This window comes from Ictidomys tridecemlineatus, chromosome 2 (assembly GCF_052094955.1).
Source record: "Ictidomys tridecemlineatus isolate mIctTri1 chromosome 2, mIctTri1.hap1, whole genome shotgun sequence".
NCBI lineage: Eukaryota > Metazoa > Chordata > Mammalia > Rodentia > Sciuridae > Ictidomys > Ictidomys tridecemlineatus.
Window position 1 is genome coordinate 151,312,726 of NC_135478.1, and position 18,977 is coordinate 151,331,702.

At 39.0% G+C, this 18,977-nt stretch overlaps 1 protein-coding gene across 1 annotated transcript in view; it reads left to right on the top strand.

Annotated features, from left to right (window-relative positions):
* Igf2bp3 (insulin like growth factor 2 mRNA binding protein 3) overlaps window positions 1-18,977 on the top strand; it is a 139,194-nt gene that overhangs the window by 74,366 nt on the left and 45,851 nt on the right. The window contains exons 4-5 of the mRNA XM_005319105.4: window positions 17,624-17,675; window positions 17,767-17,830. Of these exons, the coding sequence (XP_005319162.1) occupies window positions 17,624-17,675; window positions 17,767-17,830 (116 nt within the window). The remainder of the gene's footprint in view (window positions 1-17,623; window positions 17,676-17,766; window positions 17,831-18,977) is intronic.

Here is an 18,977-nt window from a genome sequence, read left to right on the forward strand (position 1 = left end):
AACTATTGTTAAAGGCTTTATTGAGATACTCAAGAATTACTATAAAAACACACAATTCAGTAGTTTTTCAAATGCTCACTAAGTTATGGAACATCACCACTAATTTTTAGAACATTTTCATCACCCTAAGAGCAACCCTAAACCTATACTCACTTCTCACTTCCTCCTCTTTCTGACCCCTGGCAGGTGCTAACCTACTTTCTGTCTCTCTGGTTTTACCTGCTCTGGACGTTTCATGTGCTGTAATGGAATCATCTGACATGTAGGCTTTTATGGCTGGAATCTTTCACTTAGTTAATTTTCAAGGTTCATGCATGTTGCGGTATAGATCAGTGCTTCGTTCATTTTTTTTTAAATGAACTTTTTGGTTTAGAGTAATTATCAATATATTTTAAAAAAAACCCTGTTTTCAGATAGTAGGGGATATACTCCTGACCCATTTTCTTGTGTTATTAATTTCATATTTTAGTTTGCTGTATTTGTTACAATTAATGAACCAACATTTGTTGTATATTGTTTATGATACACTACAGCCATCCTTTATTCAGGTTTCCTTAGTACCTACCTAATATCCTTTGTTCCAGAATCCTATCCAGTATACCATGTCACATTTAGTTGTCATTGTTTCTCCTTTGGCTCCTCTTATCAGTGGCAATTTCTTGACTCTCTTTTGTTTTTGATGATCTTAACAATTTTTTAGGAGGAGTAGTCAGATATTTTGTAGAGTTACATTTTGTCCCTTAGTTGGGATTTGGCTGAAGTCTTTCTTGTGATTAAACTGGGTTGATGAGTTTTGTGGGAGGAAGACCTCAGATTTAATGAAAATTTAATATTATTATGTCAAGGGTACATTGCTGTCAATATGACTTACCACTTCATATTCATCTTGATCTCCTGGATTGTTCCAATCATTCAGACTTGAAAATACTTGTTTTGTACCTTTGGTTGTAATCTAATACTACTATACTTGGCTGTTCAAATTGGTCCAGACTTGACTTTTCGGAACTCTGTTGGCTCTTGTGTCTCTTTGGTGCCTTGTGGCAGTTGTTTTTCTTTTGAATATTTCCATACTTGGGCACTATGAGGTGTTCCAGGATTATTCCCTAATCAGCCTTTTCTCTAAGGCACCTGGCTCCTTTTATTGGAGAGTGGTATTGGGATGCAAGGTCAGGGCAGGCGGTGTGTGAGCATTGCTACTGGGGTATCATTGCTTCTAGATACTCTCAGCTCATGGAGAAAATCCATGTTTATACACCAACCTATGTGCGTGCACACATGTAATTATCTGCACCTAGATTAAGCTAAGCATGACTTCATATGATACTTCGTTCCTCTGGATTGCTAAATTTCTCACTAAAGTGTGGACACACCACATTTGCTTATCAGGTGCCACAGGTGGTAGGCAGTTGTGTTTTCACGTTTTGGTTATTGTGAATAATGCTGCTATGAACTCTTGGGTACAAGTTTTTGTATGGGAATGTTTTCAGTTTCCAGAATTGGTGAACCACGTGATAACCCTGTGTAATATTTTGAGGAACTGCCAGACAGTTTTCCAAAGTGGTTGCATCATTTTACAATGTTACTTGGAATGATGGGTGTTAAAGTTTCTGCACATCCTTGCCAACACTTGTTACTACTGTCTGTTTGGCCATCCTGGAGGGCAAATTGATTTCATTAATTTGCATTTGCCTAATTAATAACAGTGTTGAACATTTTTTTCTTTATGTATTTGCTATTCATATTTTTTGATGAAATCTGTTAAAATTTTTAGAACATTTTAAAATTGGTTTTCTCTCATAGAGTTTAAAGATTTCTTTGTATATTTTGAGACAAATTTTTGTCAGACATGTTTCTAAATATTTGCTTCCAGTCTGTTGCTTCATACTTTTTTGGGGGGTGGGGAGGGTGGTACCAGGTATTGTACTCGGGGCCACTTGACTGCTAAGCCGCATTCCCAGCCCTATTTTGTATTTTATTTAGAGACGAGTTTCTTAGCGCCTCTCTGTTGCTGAGGCTGCCTTTGAAACTCACTGTCCTCCTGCCTCAGCCTCTCCAGCTGCTGGGATTACAGGCGTGGGTTACCACGCCCGGCTAAGGCTTCATACTTTTGTTCAGTGTTTTTCAAGGAACTTTGGGTGAAAAAAAAAAGAAAAATTTTTATTGATTTCACTTGTAAGGCATGTCAGTAGAGCTTGAATGTCAAGTTTTTGAAAAATTTAAAACTTTCTAGAATGGACAGTTTATTTATTTATTTTTTTAAGAGAGAGTGAGAGAAGGGGGAGAGAGAGAGAGAGAGAGAGAGAGAGAGAGAGAGAGAGAGAGAATTTTTAATATTTATTTTTTAGTTCTCGGCAGATACAACATCTTTGTTGGTATGTGGTGCTGAGGATCGAACCCGGGCCGCACGCATGCCAGGCGAGCGCGCTACCACTTGAGCCACATCCCCAGCCCTAGAATGGACAGTTTAAAGCTGATACAAATATAAGAAAATAGTAAAATGAATGTACTTATATCCTAATTAATTACCATCCTGTGGCCAATCTCATGTTCTCTATATCTACCACTTTCCCTCTATCAGATAATTTTTAAATGAATCTTATATAAACAATCTTATTGGTAAATATTGTAGCACATATTTGAAAAGGTACAGACTTCTAAAAACAAATTATCATCATATACAAAAATTATTATAAAATGTGAAAAATTTTCAAATATTTTAGTTGTTTCACATTGTAAAAAATGGTTTGTATCAGTGCCCACATAAGTTCCTTTTTTGCAATTGATTGTTTATCTTAAACCTCTTCACTTTCAAGTTCCTTCTACTTTTATCTCTTCTCCCTCACTTTTTGGTGCCAGGAATTGAACTCCGGGGGACACAACCACTGAGCCACATCCCCAGCCCTATTTGTATTTTATCTAGAGACAAGGTCTCATTGAGTTGCTTAGTACCTCAGTGCTGTGGAGGCTGGCTTTGAACTCAATGATCCTCCTTGCCTCAGCCTCTCAAGCCACTGTGATTACAGGCAATCGCCACTGCACCCAGCTTTCTTTACCCTTTCTTGAAGAAACTGATGAGGGATTTTTTGTCCTGCCACATTTCTATTAATTGATTTCATTTCTGTAGTGTAGTACACATTCCTTAGGCTCCCATTTCCCTGAGAATTGGTAGGAATATGCAAAGCAGTGATCTCAACCTTGATGGCATGCTACAATCACTTGGAGTTTCACAATTTCTAATGGTCAGGCTATGCACCCCCTGCCTGGTAATTCAACTTCTAGAGTCAGGACTGAGCTTTCCAGGAGACTGTGCTGTCAAGGCTGAGAACCACGAAAGGCTGGTTCATTTTCATTCCCTCCACTCTTTGTCTGTAAGCAAGAATACTTTATAGACAGTAGCATAGACTTCTGTCAGGGATCACATATCTGGTTTTCTCCTTGTGTAGTGTTAGCAAAAATAGATTTATGAGAGATTTGTTATTTCAAAAAAGGAAGGCAGCGAGGTCATTTTCCAATTATGTTGACGTGTTAATTGAGACACTTGTAGAAAGAGAAACTTTTCCAGGTATGCTACTTGGTTTCTGTGAGATTCATTTCTTATAAGAAAAATAAGATTAATGGTTTGATTGTACTTATGCTATTTATTTACTAGTTTTCAGTTCTCTTGTGGTAAATGATATATTTTCTGTAAACACTTGAGTTTATAATACTAACATTGTTTGTGGTTCTATTTCTGTTAACCTATTGATGGTCACATTTTCTCGTTTTTATTCAGTGGGAGCTCTTTCAGGTTGACTCTTGGGTCATTTTACCTGTGTATGGTGGCTTTGGCTTCCCTTCTTTTCTCTTTTCCTCTTTGCTGTTCTGGGGATTCAGCCCAGGACCTCATACGTGGTAGGCAAGTGCTCTACCACTAAGCTAATCCCCTAGACTTAGTGAAGAACTTTCTGAATATTCGGTTTTATTTTTTGGTTATGTGTTGGGTGATACACACTCAATCCTGGCTGGTGGCATCTACCAAGTACTTTGCAAATGTCTACTCAACCATTCTTTAATCTGCATAGTTAGAAAATGTAATATATGTATGTATTTAAATATATATATATATTTAAAATTTTAATATAGTAGTAGATGGATAGCATGCCTTTATTTTATTTACTTATTTTTTTTATGTGTTATGCTGAGGATTGTACCTAGTGCCTCACACATGCTAGGCAAGTGCTCTGCCACTAAGCTACAGCACCAGCCCAAGAAAAATGTAATATATTTTTAACTGCTTTGAGACATACTCCACAAGCCACAGAGCCCACCCATGTTAAACATACAATTCAATGGTTTTTAGAATGTATCCATAGATAGATATTTTAGAATATTTTTATTTTTGTCACTTCGAAGTAACACTGAGCCTTTAGCTATCACTATCCTGACACCTGCCTCCCCATCTTCCAGTCTCTACAGATTTGCCTATTCTGTGTATTTCATATAAATGTAATTAGATAATGTGTCTTCATGTCTGGCTTCTTTTCTTAGCAAAATGTTTGAAAAATTCTTTCCCGTCATAACATGTACTTAATTCCTTTCTGTGGCTGAATAATGCTGAATTATGTGGTTATAACATGTTTTGCTTGTCTATGTATTACATTTGGGTTGTTTCCAGTTTTAGGCTATTACAAAGCTCCTATAAACATTCATGTGCAAGTGTTTTTTTGTGTGTGTGGGTGTATATATGTGTTTATACATATTACTTTTAAAAATTTCTCTTAGATATATACCTAGGAGTAGAATTGCTATAACCACATAGTAATTTGTTAAATGTTTTGAGGCCCTGCAAGACTGTGTTTCTAAGCACACCATTTTACACTCTTACTTGCATTATATGAGGGTTCATATATCTCCATGCCCTTTGCCAATACTTGTTATTTGGCATTTTGATTGTAGCATCTTAAAAGGTATATAATAGTTTCTAACTGTAGCTTTGGTTTGCATTTTCCTTCATGTGCTTGATGACAGGTGACTTTTCATGTGCTTATCTGACCATTTTCATGTCTTCTTTGCAAAAATACCTATTCAGATCCTCCCGACCTTTTACTGCCGTTGTCTTTATTTTTGAATCATAAGAGTTCTTCATGTATTCTAGACACAAGTCCCTTATCAGATATGTGATTTGCTTGTTAGTCTGCATGTAAAGTGAAAATTCCTAATTTTTGCTCTGTATTTGCATCAGTATTCATTGTATGTATGTGAATAGTTGGTATTAAAGCCTTGTTCATCAAAGTGTTCATGTTTTTAATTTTTAAATTTGTTCTAATTAGTTATACATGACAGTAGAATGCATTTTGACACATTGTACACACATGGAGCACAACTTCTCATTCCTCTGGCTGTACGTGGTGCACAGTCACACCAGTGGTGTAATCATAAATGTATGAAGGGTAATAATGTCTGTCTCATTCTACTGTCCTTCCCATTCTCATTGCCCCTCACTCACCTCTGCATAATCCAAAGTTCTTTCATTCTTCCCTACCCCTTCCCTGCATTATGGATCAGCATCCCCCTATCAGAGAAAACATTTGGCCTTTGGTTTTTTAGTTTGGTTATTTCATTTGGCATGATATTCTCTAGTCCCATCCATTTACCTGAAAATGCCATAATTTCATTCTTCTTTAAGGCTGTGAGTAATATTCCATTGTGTATATATACCACATTTTCTTCATCCATTCATCTGTTGAAGGGCATCTAGGCTGGTTCCATACTTTAGCTATTGTGAATTGAGCTGCTATAAACATTGATGTGGCTGTGTCACTGTAATATGCTGATTTTAAGTCCTTTGGGTGTAAACCAAGGAGTGTGATACCTGGGTCAAATGGTGGTTCCACTCCAAATTTTCTGAGGAATCTCCATACTGCTTTCTATAGCAGTTGCACTGATTTGCAGTGCCACAAATACTTAAAAATACTTAGGTATTTTTATCATGTGGGAGATTAGTGGGTTTGTTATGGGGTTCTAGAGTTTTGATCTTGCTATTCAAATTATCATTAATGGGCAGAGCCACTGTTTAATCACAGAAGAGAGAACAGTTGTTTGAAAAGTGCCTGTGTGAGTTGAATTATGGAGGTGGCTGAGGGCATACTGTTGGTGAATTTACATTTAACAGAATTTTTGATTGTGATTGAAATTCTGTGCTTGAATTTTTCCATTTTGTTTTCGGTTTTTATTTTTTTTTTTTAGAAATTCTACTGTTTCTGTCTGGAAAATATAAACGAGGCAAAAACTTCCTTATGTAATATAGTCAATACTACATAAAAAGGGAAAACTTCATCTTGAGAAATAATCTGATATTAAATTTCATTTTACTCTAAAAGTCTACATGGTTCTTTGAAAATGGGGAAGTAGCTCTTCTGTGAATCTGTTTTTGTGGCTTTCAGAGGTAATGACCTGTTTTGTATGCATTATATAGTGAAGTTGTGGTTTTGTTTTTGTGATACTGGGGATTGAACTCGGGGCTCTTACACATGCTACGCAAACATTGTAACCTAAGATACGCCCCAGGTCCACAGTGAGGTTTAATGAACAGTACAGTATTTTACCTTTGCCCGAGGATCATTGTTAGTTTGTTTGACTTTTGTAGTAGGTTTCAAAAATTAGCCTTTATTGAGTATCAAGACTTTTTAAAAAAAATTTCTGCTTATATATGATTGTAATGAATCACCTCATGTACCCTTCAACCAGCCTCAACACTAACCAACTTTTTGTGCTTCTTGTTGATGTGAAGAGATTGTGAAGAATCATTTTCTATATGAAATGGCAACTTTCTGAGAAATGCATAGTGTGTCACCCCCAATGAGCTTTAGAGTTCTATAGGGTGGGTCCAAATCCAGAATCCTTTCTGTCTTTGCTTCCTGACTGGGCAAGAGGCCTTTCCTCTTTGAAGCTCAGTTTTTGCATCTTGAAAACAGGGTTAATATCTACTTTGGAAGATTATTTGGATGATTAAGTGGGATAATATATGTGAACGATCAAGAGTGTGTGGTGGCCATGGAACCCTGCTGCTCAGTACCCTTAACTGTTCATGCTCAACCTGATGGAGAGCACTTCCCCAACATAGCCCTCTCTCAGCAGAAAGCAGCTTGGAGATGGCAGTGTACTTTTTTCCCCATAGAATTAGAATGTAGAAATTGACAGTGAGGAAATGTAATAGTGGTCCTCTTCATGCTTTGAATACAGCCATTTTTACTCTAGGGGGTGGTGACATTGTTGGTGGCTAGTAACAGTGTATGGGTGTAGAAGATGCTGGATGTGGTGAGATTCTCCATTGCCATGTTGGATTCCCAGAATCTTTAACTGAGCTATGGCCTGTTCCACATACAACAGTGAAGTACAGTCTCATTTAGACACAGGCAAGTTAATAATGGCTTGTTCATTTATACTAATATGAACCACTCTGGGTTAGGTTTAAGGTACTCACTGTGGACAGTGAGAGGTATATGAATTCCCTGGGCTGCTGTAACAGATCCCCACAAATGGGGAGGCTTAAAACAACAGAAGTTCATTCATTCACAGTTTTGGGGACTAGAAGCCTGAAATCAAAACATAGGCAACCTGTCTCTTGGCTGGTTGCCAGTAGTCTTTGATAGTCCCTGCCTGGCCGATAGCTACACAACTCCATTCTTAGCATGGTCACTTTGTGTTTTTTTGGTGTGTTTCTGACCAAATTTCTCTCTCAAAAAATATACCAGTCATTGGATTAGAATTACACCCTCAGGTACTGGTGGATATGAATAATCAACCCTGTACCAACTGTTAACCCAGGTTAACAGTGGTATAAGACCCAAAGTGTGTTCTTAAAGATCCAGCCAGAAGGAAATCGGTGGGGAGTACATGAGAGATGAGGTTGACAGTAGGCTTGAACCTTATTAATTTCCATTAATTTTCCCCCCTTAGAGCCATGGGAAGTCTAAAAGGTTTTAAACTCAACTCACATAATGTGGTAGGTGCTCATTGTATTTAGCGATGAACATTAATTTTGAAACAGCTTTTCTATATTGAAGGAGATTACCAGGTTCTGAATCTCCCAACCCATCTAGAAGCAGATACTCAAATCCCTGTGTCCTCACTCCCTATGGCAAGACATTGACCCTGGATTGGCCTAAGTTGGCTCCTCACATGTACCTGTGTAAGAACCTGGACTCACTTGTGAGCAATAAAAGATGCATGGAGTTGATATGTGGCTAGAAACTATGCGGTTGTATATAATGAAAGTGATCAAATAGAAGTCACAAGAGCATACAGGATCCAAATCGTATGTACTAGGAGTAGTGAGTTGTAGACGGAACTCTAGCTATCTCCACTGTTGGGGATGGAAGCAGAGGCTTGGGGAGAAGTAGTTTGAAGAATAAAAATTAATTTTTATTAATTTTGTTATGCTTTAAAAAACAACAACAACAACAACACACTCTTTGTGAATTTGGTTAGTAAGTAGAACCTCTGCGAAGTCAGCTTGCCATTGTAGCATGATTTCCTAAAAAGTTTGCAGCTAATTAAATTGACTTCTAACTGTAACTCCTCCTTGGCTATTGATGGATTGCTGTGACTTATTAAAACCTTAAAACTACTCAAGCATGCCTGCTTCCAGTCCCAATTCATTAGTGTCATCCAAATTGGTACTCAGATCTTTTCTAAACAGCATGAAGGAGGATCGTGTTACAATCTGAGGGGTAAGATCTGGGTGAAAAGCTGCTCGATAGAATTTTGGACCAAAAACAATCGTCATGGGCTTAATTAAGCAGTTTTTAAGTACAGCAAATATAGCGTGACTGAGTGCTAAGTAAGACTTTCATCTCTTGAATACATACTGTGGAGACTGAGGGCAATGGTGGGGAGTGTGGGAAACCCTGTTTTGCCCCGTAGAACCTCGTCGTTCCACCAACTAATTTCAGAAGAAGAAAATTCCAAGAACGTTAGTATGAACTCCTTTTGACATTAGCTTGGTAATGTGTGATGACTCGTCCCTCCTCTGTTCCAAAGTCACGGAACTTCTTAGGGAATAGATGGCGATCATAACGGCCACCAGAGGAACTCCACTGACTTTTTGGTCCTTTGTCTGCTCTCCTCCGGCACTCAGACCTTGTCTTGGTGGTTGCTCAGCAAATGCTGCAGTGTGTGAATATGGTGAGCATCTGTCCTTCCTCTGCCCAAGCCCCAAATAATTCACACATTTGACCCTGCCTGTGGTTCAGCTGTCTCTCCAGGGAGAGCCTTACGATTGGGAGAGAAGACAGGCTGAAGCAGGAGGATCACAAATTTGAGGAGGGCCTCATCAATTTAGCAAGACCCAGTCTCAAAATAAGAATAAAAAAACAAAAACTGGGGGGGGGGGCGGTAACTTGGTGGTAAAGCATCCCTGGATTCAATTCCCAGTTAAAAACAAATGGCAGGATGCAGTGATGCACCACCAAACAGGGCTGGGGATGTGGCTCAGTGGTTGAGTGCCCCTGGGTTCAATCCCCAGTACCAAAACAAACCAAAAGGAGAGAAGAGGGGGGTGGCTCACGCCTGTAATCCAGTGGCTAGGGAGGCTGAGGCAGGAGGATCACAAGTTCAAAGACAGCCTCAGCAATTTAGCAAGGCCCTAAATAACTCAATGAGACCCTGTCTCTAAATAAAATACAAAAAAGGGCTGGGATGTGGCTCAGTGGTTAAGTGCCCCTGAATTTGATCCCCGCCCCCTTCCACTGTACACCCACCTCTCCAAAAATGAGAGAAGAAATTTCTGTTTTCTAGGCATTTCCTTTTTTCTTTTGGCATTCCTTATTTTTGGAAACAATTTGTCTAATCAAGGTTAGTGGTTTGGTTTTATTTATTTATTTTTCCTCACTGGAAAATTATATGTTCATTGGGAAAGAGATAAGAGAGAAAGAGTTTTTCCCCCAGTGGTAATGTTATTAGAAGCATTTTTCCCCCCAACATGCTCAGGTCATGTTGTATATATAGTTGTATATCCTGTCAAATTTTAAGCTTTTTTTTTTTTTTGCTTATGAAAATTAAGCTATAATTGTTATACCATGCAATTCACTCTTCTGAGGCATGCATTTCAGTGGTTTTAAATGTATTCACAAGATTAGGACCATCACAGCTAATTCCAGAACATTTTTATTACCCCCCCCAGTAACCCCAGTCAGTTGCCCTTCCGCTTATCTAGTTTCTTCCCAGACCCTAGGAACACTAACCTACTTTCTATCTATAGATTTGCTTTTTCTGGACATTTAATATAAGTGGAATCATACAATATATGGGCTTTTGTGCCTGTCTTCTTTCAACATCTTTTTACATCTTCTTTGAAGATGCAGCCATATTTTAGCATGTACTTTATTCCTTTTCATGGCTGGAAAATATTCTATTGCATGCATGTAGCACATAACATTTATCTACTTTTCAGTTAATAGTTGTTTCCCTCTTTTTTCCTGTTATGAATGATGCTGCCATGAAGATTGTGCGCTTGTGTACCTAGATTTTTCAGTTCACCTGGCTGTAGACCTAGGAGTGGAATTGCTGGGTCATAAGTAATTTTTGGAGGAACTAACAAAATGTTTTCCAAATGTCATCATTTTATGTTCTTCCCAGCTATGTCTTGAGGGTCCCAGTTTCACCATAGCCTTTGCCAACCACTTGCGAATCTCTGGCTTTTTGATGATCACTGTCCTAGTGGGTATGAAGTCGTATGTCATCTGTGACCATGACAACGAGCATTGTTTCACATAAGATGAAAGTCCCTGTTATGTGTAATATAAATATATGGTTTACAAATACTTCCATCCAGTGAGTTGTCTTTTCATTTTCTTGTTAACATTCTTTGAAATATAAAGGTCTCACATTTTATTTTAAACAGTTTTTATGTCACTGGGCTCCATAAGTGTTTATAATGATTGTTTGTTCTGTTTTATGTGTACTTATTTAATGGTAATTTTCTTAACCATTTCTCATTGTTGGCTGTATAATTTTCCATTTATCAGTCCAATGGTTAACATAGCCATGAACATATCTGCATAAGTTTTTATCTACATTCTTTTTTGGGGAGGGTACCTGAGATTAAACTCGGGGATACCTGACCATTGTTGCACATCCTCAGCCCTTTTTTGTATTTTATTTAGAGACAGGATTTCACTGAGTTGCTTAGTGCTTTGCCATTTCGAGGCTGGCTTTGAACTTGTGATCCTCCTGCCCCAGCCTCCTGAGTCTCTGGGATTACAGTCATGTGCCACTGTGCCTGGCTCACCCTCATTCTTGAGGATTTCTTTAGTGATAATTAAATAGGAATGAAATTAGTGGGTCAAAGGTTAGGAGTGTTTTGCAGTAGGAGTGTTTGGCTGCTGCTTTTTTATTGGCGTCAGATGTTTTGGAGAGATGGACCTGGTAACACTTCTGCCAGGGAAGTGCAAGGCTTCCTTCAGTGCCCCTTGTTAGACTGCACATTGGCTCTGATGCTAACCACCATCCTTGGGCCTGTTGGTGTCTTTGTCTATTTATAACTGGAGCGGTTGTTTTTCTAAACTGTTGGTGTGTTTTAAGGGTAGTTTCACCAGAACATGTATTTTCGTGGTCTGGTATTCTTAGCTATACCTGTTACAAGTGATACCATCGACCCTTTATGTTCAGTCCAGTCCTGACAGCAATCAGAGACTCATGAGTTTTCTTTTTTCCCTTCATCTAAGTGTTTCAGGTATTTTGTTATAAAAGCCATACAGAGCCAGAACAACTACTGCACGCCTAAAGGACTGATCGATTGATCGATTGATCTATACCAGAATTGAATACAGGAACGCTTTACCACCAAGCCACGTCCTCAGTCCTTTTTACTATTTTGAGACAGGGTCTAGCAAAGTTGATAAGGCTGGCCTCACTTGGGCTCCTCCTGTCTCAGCCTCCTGAGTTCTGGGGATTACAGGTGTGTGCCACCACTCCTAGTAGACAATTCATTTTGTTACAGAGTTGGGGCCTCTCAGGAAACTGAAGCAGCACACCCCTACCCCTACCACCACCATCCTGTTCAAGTAAAAAAAGATCTCAGAAGCCTTTCAGAGTAACAGGCATGAGTTCATTGAAGGGATAGGAAAAGGGAAAGGGACACTCTCTCAAGGGAGAGAGTGGGTCCTCTGTTCCACCTCCTGACTTTTGACCAAAAGCAGGATGACATCAGACTTTCAAGTTCCCGTTGCCATGGCAACTCCAGGTCATTTTGGCCCATGTTGACATGTTCTGATAGGACTCTAAACTATTACAGTCTTACACAGATTTTATGGTTAAGAGAAATTTTCCTTATCTCCTTGAGTTTTGGGATCTGGTCTGAGAAAAGGGTCATAAAATTCCCCTCTTCAGAGAAACTGGGGTTCCTCTTATCAACATTATCTTGGGCCTGCATTTCTCCTGTAGTTAACAGGTAGTTTGCCGAGGAATGCGACATATCCTGTCCACTTAGGCCAGGCAGGGCTGCAGGTAAATTGCTTCTTGGAAAAGAAAGCACGTGGGGGTCAGCATGGTGGGCCATTTTGGAGACCTATTCTCTTAACCTCGGGTTCCCACCATTCATACCTGTCTGTCCCCTAGCAACTTGATCAGTGCTTTTACCTAGAATAATGTTGGAATCACAATTAGACTTTTGACCTACCTTTCCCCTTTTATCTGGTGACATGTTAGCAGTCTGATGTGATTATCCCTGTCTGTCTGCTACAGGAGTAAGTTAGCAAGCTACTGAAACGGCTGTTTGATTCTTGGATTCTCCACCCTCTTTTCATTTGGTGCTGAGGCTTGAACAGTGCTGTCCTAACTCTGATTTCCCCCTCCCAACTGTGTGGTGTGTTATATGGTGGGGGGACCCTGTGACTTAAAGAGTCTGAAGAAAAGGTAATGAAAATAAATTAATAGCTGGTACAGTGGACAACTTCCATGTGGCAGTTAATAAGAAGTTAGGTTTGTATTTGCCAGCGTGGATTGATCACCAAGAAATCAGATGGAATGGTGGTGGTGGTGGTGGGGAGCCATATGGGAAATGCTGTGTTTAAGCAAATTACTTAAAGGCTGCCCCAGTTTATGCATCTGTTCTGAGGATAATAACCCTGTTTGGAGGAGTAAATAAGTATATGTAAGATGTGTAAGACACTACTTGATACCTATTTGCATGAAAATTAAAAACTCAACAGAATATTGCTCTTCTATGTGTGCATCTGTGAATAGATAAGCATAAACAGATACACATACTTTTAAAAAACATCGAGGTAAAATTCTGTAGGTTTTAGTATATTAAAAAGGCTGTGTGTCTGTCACCACTGATAGAGATTGTTTTCCTTATTACCCCCAAATCCCTTATTACCCCCAAATCCCTACCCCCTACCCTTGTCCACTGGCAACCTCTAATCCATTTGTTTCTGTGGACTCACCTATTCAGATGGATGGAGTCATACAATATGTAGCCTTTTGTGTCTGGCTTATTTCACTTAGCACACTGTATTTTGAAGTCTGTCCACACTATAGCGTAGATCAATACTTCATTCTTTTTATGAATGAATAGTATTCCATTGTGTATATACACCACATTTTGTTTATCCTTTAGTTAGTGAACACTTGAGTTGCTTTTATCTTTGGCTATTGTGAATAATGCAGCCATGAACACGAGTGTACAAATACCTGTGAGCCCTCTTTTTTCAATTCTTTGGGGTATATACCCAGAAGTGTAATTGCTGGATCATACAGTGATTCTGTTTTCATATTTTGAGGAATTGCTCTACTGTTTTCTGTGGCAGCTCCAATATCTTAACATTCCTTCCTGCAATGTTATGTTGGTTCCTAATTTTTCCCATGTCTTTGTCAACAATTATTTTACACTATTATAAGTATGTGTGTGTAGAGAGAGACAGGCCATTCTAATGGGCATGAAATGATATGTCCTTATGGCTTTGATTTGCATTTTCCTAATATTTTCACATGACATACTTCTAAAAACTTCTGGAGAGACCACCACTTTCACCAAACTGAAAGTGGTTTCTTCTGTAGTTGTGTGTGGGGTATACCTCTTTTGGAAGCAGGTGGTTTTAAAAAAAAAAATCCTAATTTATAAAAGATAGAATGTTTTTCAAGTAATACACAAATTAATGCTGGTTCATATCTGCACTTGATGTATATTGACATAGTCTTCACTACTTGAAATGTTGGTTGGGAAAGCTTATTGACCCCTGAAAATGGATAAAGCTCTTTACTTGACGAAGGACAGGTTTTGTTTTCCATTGCAGGTGATGCCAAATAAGGATTGAGTTGGCTTCAGTCTGTATGTTTATATTTTTTAGCTATATGGAGAAGTGAAGATCTTATTATAAGACAAAGTGGTTAGGAGGGTGGACTCTGGAATCTGACAGTTGGGGCTTGAGTCATTTCTCCAGCACTTAACTATCCAAGTTCTAACATTATTAACATCCTGGTGCTGTAGTTTATGTGTCTACAAATGGGATAAAGTTACCTCATGGGATTGTGTCTATTAAATGAGTTAAAACAGATCCAACATTTGGGATGTTATTGCTACTTAGAAAGCAGTTGGCCACAATTCATAACCCAGTGAAGGCTAGTGTGGTTAGAGAGATGAATGGGTCACACAGGAACTTCAGGGCACTTGTCAGGGATTGAGTTCTGTCCAAAATATGAGGGAAAGCCCTTAAAGTTAGGTGTGACTTGATCCAGCTCAGCTTTTAAAACCCAGCCTAGCTCAGCAGTTCCCAATAGAAACATACTGTTAGCCACTTAGCTCCAGACGCTCTTTCACTGTGACTTAAGAGGCTCTGTGAGTAGATGGCACCTTTCTTGGGCCCTCTGATCACATCACCTTTAGAACTCTGAAATTCCATCTCCTCCCCATGTTGCAGGATTTAACTTGTGTGGGCTTTGATCTATGTAGCTCCAATGCCAGGACATCCATGTTGAATAGTAGGAGCTGAGCTGCCCCCTGGGCTTTCCCAGTGGTCAGAATGAAGCGCAGCAGGATTTATAAGATTGTCAATTATCTGGTGTGTGAATGCAAGTCCGCTCAACTTGAAAATCATTTTGTTCCATTGTCTACTGAAAATGATTATTGGGATGCCAATATAGGCTTCCTTGTTTTGTCACATAGTTGGTCTTCTCATAGATAGATATAAACAAACTTCTGGGTAGATTTTACCCATATTCAACAACTGGTTCCTGTTGCTGTAAAATGTGCTGAGCTGTATTTGAAGGAACGTCCCTTCATCTCCTAGCTCTACAAAATTGATTCATTCAGTGGAGATATTTCCCCATCTTGTTGAAATGAGATGGTCAAAATGACTTTTTCTGGTAGACTTTTCCCCATATCTGACACTGGTTTGGGTATTTGGAAGGTTACAGGGACAGGTGTTCTAATAAGTTTTTTTAAAATATGTTTTAGTAAAGTTTGTGTTGTGGTCAAAAATATTAAGTGCTTCTGCTTTGAATATTACTTTATTTTACTTTTTTTTTTTTTTTTTTGGTACTGAGGATTGAACCCAAGGTGCTTAATCACTGAACCACATCTCTAGCCCTTTTTCATATTTCATTTAGAGACAGGGTCTCACTGAGTTGCTAAGTGCCTCACTAAGTTGCTGAGGCTAGCTTTGAACTCATGATCCTCCTGCCTCAGCCTCCCAAGCCACTGGGATTATAGGCATGTGGCCCCATGCCCGGCTTAATTTCACTTATTTTTAATGTTTGCTTTTTTACTTCCGCATTTTTTTGGGTATGAATTCATACAAATATCTGTTAGCTTAAATTACTATGGGCTTTTAAGGGAACCTAGAATTAGCTTCCTTTGCCTTTAAGATAAAAACTATTCCTCACTGAGCTAAGCATTGGGTTCAAAAGTGTAGCATGCCTCCTTCTCTTACAGAGCCTAGATCTTCTAGGTCTGTGCAGCTGTGTTGGAGAGCCACATTGAAGGAGTAACCCATTTCCAGAGGGACCTTCAGTTTACTGATGAGTGTATTGCTATAATGCTCAATGTTGTCCCTGAAACACATAAGCAAATAAGAAGATTTATAATCCAAGGTCATACACATGTTATAAATTGTCTGCCACCTTAAGCACAGAAGCCAGCGTGACAATGAGGAATTGATTACTTGTGACACTCCTGGCAATCACATCACTAAGGTTAATAATTATTAGTCTAGTGGGAGAAAAAAAGATAAAGAGATTATAAAATGATATTGCTTTCATTTGCAGGATCAGGTATTCAGCAAGTGGGAGACAGAGAGTCACTTTACCCAGTATTGAGGGTGTGACTGGAGCGTAGGTGAGAGGGAAGTATATTGAGTTTACGGAAGAGGTTGGCAGAACCAGGCAACTGACAGCCTCTTAGGTCATGTTGAAATGTGGACAATTTACACCAGCGATTTGAAGCCACCGAAATTTATGGCAGGAGGATAGCATTAGGGTTTGGGACTGGAAGCAAGCATGACAGTCATACTCTTGTTCAGATAGTTTAGAGGCAGTGGAATCCGAGTAGTGGGTCTTAATATCAGGAAGCAAAAATCTTCAGAGTTAGAAACAAACAAAACCCCTAGGTCATTACTTACTAATGTTGATCTTAGTTATAATTCAGATATCATACAATCCACGGTTTAAAATGCAGTGCTTTTTAGTGTGACATGTATGACCATCACCTACAACTTTATAATGTTTTTGTCTCTTCAAACCTGAACTTTTCAGCTGGGTGTAGTGGCATATGCCTATAAACTCAGTGACTTGGGAGGCTTAGACAGGAGGGTCACAAGTTCAAGGTCACCCTCAGCAATTTATCACTCTGTCTCAGAATAAGGAGGTGGAGGGTAGGAGGGCTAGGGATGTAGCTCAGTGGTAAAAGTGTTCCTGGGTTAAATCCCCAGTACCCCTCCTCTCCCATTCCTCCCCAACTCCCCCCCCCCCAAAAAAAAACCCAAAAAAACTTAGTTTTTGGCTTCTACCCTCCCTCTCTTAACAGCCCTGTGCAACCACTAATCTACTTTATGTCTCTATAGAGTTCACGATTCTGGATATTTTATACGAATGGGATCATTTTAATATGTTATCTTCTGATACTGGATTCTTTCACTTAGTGTGATATCTTCAACGATCATTTATATTGTAGCTTGTTTAACTATATCCTTTTTATGGCTGACTAATATTTCATTGTATGAATGTATCACATTTTTTTGTGTATCACTTCACCATCTGATGACATTTGGGTTATTTCTACTTTTAGATATTATGAACAACCTTAATTCTTCTGGGTATATAAGAAATATGGGTGTATGTGTGTGCCTGGGTATGTGAGAAAGATGCACTCCTTTCTCCTTCAGCCTCAAGTTGGGCAGCTGTGGCTTGAACACTTTCCTGAGTCCCTGTTGCTTCTTGTTTAGCCATAGGAAATGAGATTGAGATTGGGGACCAGTTGGGCAGGAGAGAGAAGTCCATCGTGTGTGCTCTTTGTGGTGTCCTTCCCCAGTTAGTTTTTTTGACTCTCTTCCATCACAGTTACTTAGTGATTTTAAATCTACCCTGGTTTGGGAAACTCAACTTGGGAAAACTCAAAATTTATAATTTTCTCTCCCCCTCCTGCTAGGTGCTGGATAGTTTACTAGTCCAGTATGGAGTGGTGGAGAGCTGTGAGCAAGGTACATGTCTTCTGAATTGCTTTCAAATTTGTAAAAGGAAGAAAGTAGAAAGAAAACTAACTGTCTTCTCTCTGTTTTTCTCTTTCTCTAGTGAACACTGACTCGGAAACTGCAGTGGTAAATGTAACCTATTCCAGTAAGGACCAAGCTAGACAGTAAGCAGTTTGAAACTTTTTAACTTTATGTAATCACTAGGTTAAGTACAGTAACTTATATTTTGTGGATTTCTTAATGAGAGAAGGGATGATGGGTAGCAGAAAAAAACTATTCGTAAACTTAGACCCTGCAATTAAGCATTTTTAAAAGAAGTTTGAATGTTTAGGAAAGACTGCATTTTATTACATTTTCAATATTCTTCAATGCCATTAACAGAGTAATGTAGTATACCCGGAACTACACCCTATTTTCTGGAAGTCTTGGGCCTGTATATTGTTTTCCAAGTTACATTTTTTTTTCATTGCTATTATGACACTTCATTGCTATTTTATCTGAAGCTGGCAAGTTGATCCTGGGTTAAACTAACAGATATGGTCGTCTTGCTCCCTGAATTATCTAGTGATTACTATTGTCATTTAGGAGCAGGCAGACATTGAACAAATGTAACTTGCTTATAGATTTATGGAAAAAGTATAGCCCAATGCAGTTAATAAAACTTCATAGTCAGTTCCCTCTAGGAAAAGGTTCTGAAGGCTTTGAATGATCTAATGAACTGACTGAGCACTAGAGAGAGAAAACAAGGATCCCATGAATACTGCCTTTGACAGCTCTATTCAGAACATGAACATGGATAAGTGACATACAAAGCTCCCAGCACAGAGCTGGGGATGTAGCTCAGTGGTAGAGCACTTGCCTAGCATGCCCCATGGTCCTGGGTTCAATCCCCAGCATTCCAAGAAGAAAATAAAAGAAAAAGAAACCCTACTATTAAGAAATGAAGCAGAACACTAGGTGTCAGCTAACTACGGAAGAGTCACCTCCAGATACAGCACAGGCAGAAACAGACAGTCCTTTCTGTGTGCCAAGAAGGACAGCATTGATGGACCCTGAGTCCTAGAGAGGGAAGGGGAAATAAACCTCAAGAGAGGAAATTCACCTAAGTTACTAAAGGCAGAACCACTCACAGAAGGACTATGGCAGGAAGAATAAGCCTGGGAAGGAGAAGGAAATTTGTATAACACAAAAGGAACTGTTTTTAAATTGGTGATATTCATGTGGTACAACATTTTAAAAAGATCTAAAGATGAGCATAGTGCAAATCTTCCTCCTCGTATTGTTCCCTAGCTGCCTCCCCTTTGTGAGAGC